General features: G+C 39.2%; 1 protein-coding gene across 1 annotated transcript in view; it reads left to right on the top strand.

The window, feature by feature from the left end:
• Positions 1-1667, top strand: part of LOC107605604 (subtilisin-like protease SBT1.7) — a gene marked incomplete in the record, with an annotated part of 3203 nt that extends 1536 nt beyond the window's left edge. Inside the window, 1 exon segment of the mRNA XM_016307526.2 lies at positions 1-1667. Coding sequence (XP_016163012.1) covers positions 1-1341 — 1341 coding nt within the window.

Below are 2675 nucleotides of genomic sequence, written 5' to 3'. Positions count from 1 at the left end.
ACCTTGTCCAATGTAGCACCATGGATAACCACCGTGGGAGCTGGTACCATAGACCGTGATTTCCCAGCCTATATCAAGCTTGGAAACGGGAAGACACATACCGGAGCATCACTTTACACAGGCAAACCTTTATCTGCTTCTCCAGTACCACTTGTTTATGCTGGTAATGTAACCAATTCAACGGTGGGATACCTTTGCATCCCAGATAGCTTGATTCCCTCACTAGTTGCTGGCAAAATCGTGATATGTGATAGAGGAGGATCTCCGAGGGTGGAAAAGGGTCTAGTTGTAAAGAGAGCTGGAGGCGTTGGTATGATATTGACAAACAACGAAGAATATGGGGAAGAGCTTGTTGCTGACCCCCATCTCCTCCCTGCAGCAGCACTAGGCCAAAAATCCAGCGAGGCTGTAAAGAACTATACTTTCTCCTCTCCAAATCCCACAGCTACAATTTCTTTTGTAGGCACTCACTTGCAAGTTCAACCGTCTCCAGTGGTGGCAGCGTTCAGCTCTAGAGGGCCAAATTTTCTCACACCACAGATACTCAAACCAGACCTTATAGCTCCAGGAGTAAACATCATTGCTGGGTGGACTGGAAAAGTGGGACCAACCGGTTTGACGGTTGATACTAGGCATGTGAACTTTAACATAATTTCAGGTACATCCATGTCATGCCCTCATGTAAGTGGTTTAGCTGCTATTGTCAAGGGAGCGCACCCGAAATGGAGCCCGGCCGCAATAAGGTCTGCACTCATGACCACAGCCTATAGAACATACAAAACTGGGCAAACAATTGAAGATATTGCCATTGGACAACCAGCAACCCCCTTTGATTTTGGTGCTGGACATGTGGATCCAGTGGCAGCTCTTGATCCTGGTCTTGTCTATGATGCAAAAGTAGATGACTACCTTAACTTCTTCTGTGCCTTGAATTACTCTCAATTCCAAATTAGGCTTGCGGCGAGAAGAGACTTTACTTGTGATTCAAGGAAGCACTATAGGGTGGAAGACTTCAACTATCCTTCTTTTGCTGTTCCCTTGGAAACAGCTTCAGGAATAGGAGGTGGTTCCAATAAGGCCACCTCTGTCCGATATAGAAGAATTCTTACTAATGTAGGCAGTGGAGGAACATATAAAGCTTCAGTGTCATCCCTTCCTCCCTCAGTGAAAATTATGGTTGAACCACAGACACTTAGCTTCACTCAACTGTATGAGAAGAAGAGTTACACTGTGACATTTACAACTACTTCGATGCCTTCCGGCACAAATAGCTTTGCTTATCTGGAATGGTCAGATGGAAACCATAAGGTTGCTAGTCCAATAGCATTCAGCTGGACATGACTATGATTTTTCAAGGATCCTAACTCACAGATTCTGAAATATCAGCAAAACCTAGTTGAATAGGTTCGCATAAACTAAGGATCACTCTAGTATTTTAATGCTTGGTTGTTGGTTCAGCAAGGAGGCCTAACTGGGTGCATGTTATCATTATGTTCTGTTTCCATTCTATTGGATAGAGTTTCAGGGGGGAGACTTAGTAAGAAATAATTGTAAATAGCGGGAAAAAAAAGGATAATGGCATATTCTGTATAATATGATCTCAATTGTTTATTATATATTCCCAGCTTTGCATAGACTTTCAAGAAATTCTCAAATTTATTGATCGATCACCTACATCCATCTCAATCCATATTCACCAGCAATAGTACAAGTCGTTTAAGTTATATACATAATCACCTCAACTCTAAGAAATCCAAACACGAGTTAGCAAAAATGTTGGTTTTCATATTTCATATACATAGAAAAAATAAATGAAATTTATCAGCAGACTTACATACAGAACAGATGCAAGCAGAAGAAAATGCAGCACTAATCGTGGAAGATCTGAAGGCACATGGTTTATCATGGTAATTAAATTTATAATGGTAATTGCATGGACCAATCCATTCTTCTACAGTAAGCACCTGAGCCAAATGCTAATCTTAAAAGCTCAAGTCTACTTCTTTGTTACAACAACTTTGAATCTTTGAATTGATCATCAAATCTTCTCAAATTATTGGTTGACCACATAAATCTCAATCTATATTACCATAATGCTACACATTCAATAATTTAACCCTGTTAATTTCTCTGTGTAACACTCAGTAATCTATCAATTAACTTATGCATCTTCAATAATAATAATAATAATAATAATAATAATAATAATAATAATATGTAGCAATAAGTATGAGTATATTCCAGTAGGGTTAAATAGCACTAAGAACTCTGAAACAATTTCTATAGTTTTACCACTAAAACGTCGTCGTTTAGCTCGGAATGTGATTCGTGCTGATGACTTGATCGAGAGAGGTTGGTGGTTTTAACTTTTTAATTGTCAGTGGCGAAACGACACCGTTGCAGCAGCAGTAGAGCTACATGAAGAGGATGATGACAACTTAATCGTTCGTATGTGACAGGTGGCAACGACTTCTGAGAAGTGAAAGGAAGGGAAGCGCAGCGTTGAAGAGATAGAAATGAGTAGAGGAGGAGGAATAGAAAACAGATCATCTTTAACTATTTTCTTTCTGGGTATTACATATTTTACTTATAATAATAAAGATATTTAGATTTACTTACAGTACAGAAAAATATGTTCTTCAAATTATAATTCGAGTAGTTTAGATGCTGCTTAA

This window comes from Arachis ipaensis, chromosome B06, assembly GCF_000816755.2.
Source record: "Arachis ipaensis cultivar K30076 chromosome B06, Araip1.1, whole genome shotgun sequence".
In the NCBI taxonomy this organism is placed as follows: Eukaryota; Viridiplantae; Streptophyta; class Magnoliopsida; order Fabales; family Fabaceae; genus Arachis; species Arachis ipaensis.
Note: the sequence above shows the minus strand (reverse complement) of the source record. Positions and strands in the feature narration are given on the sequence as shown.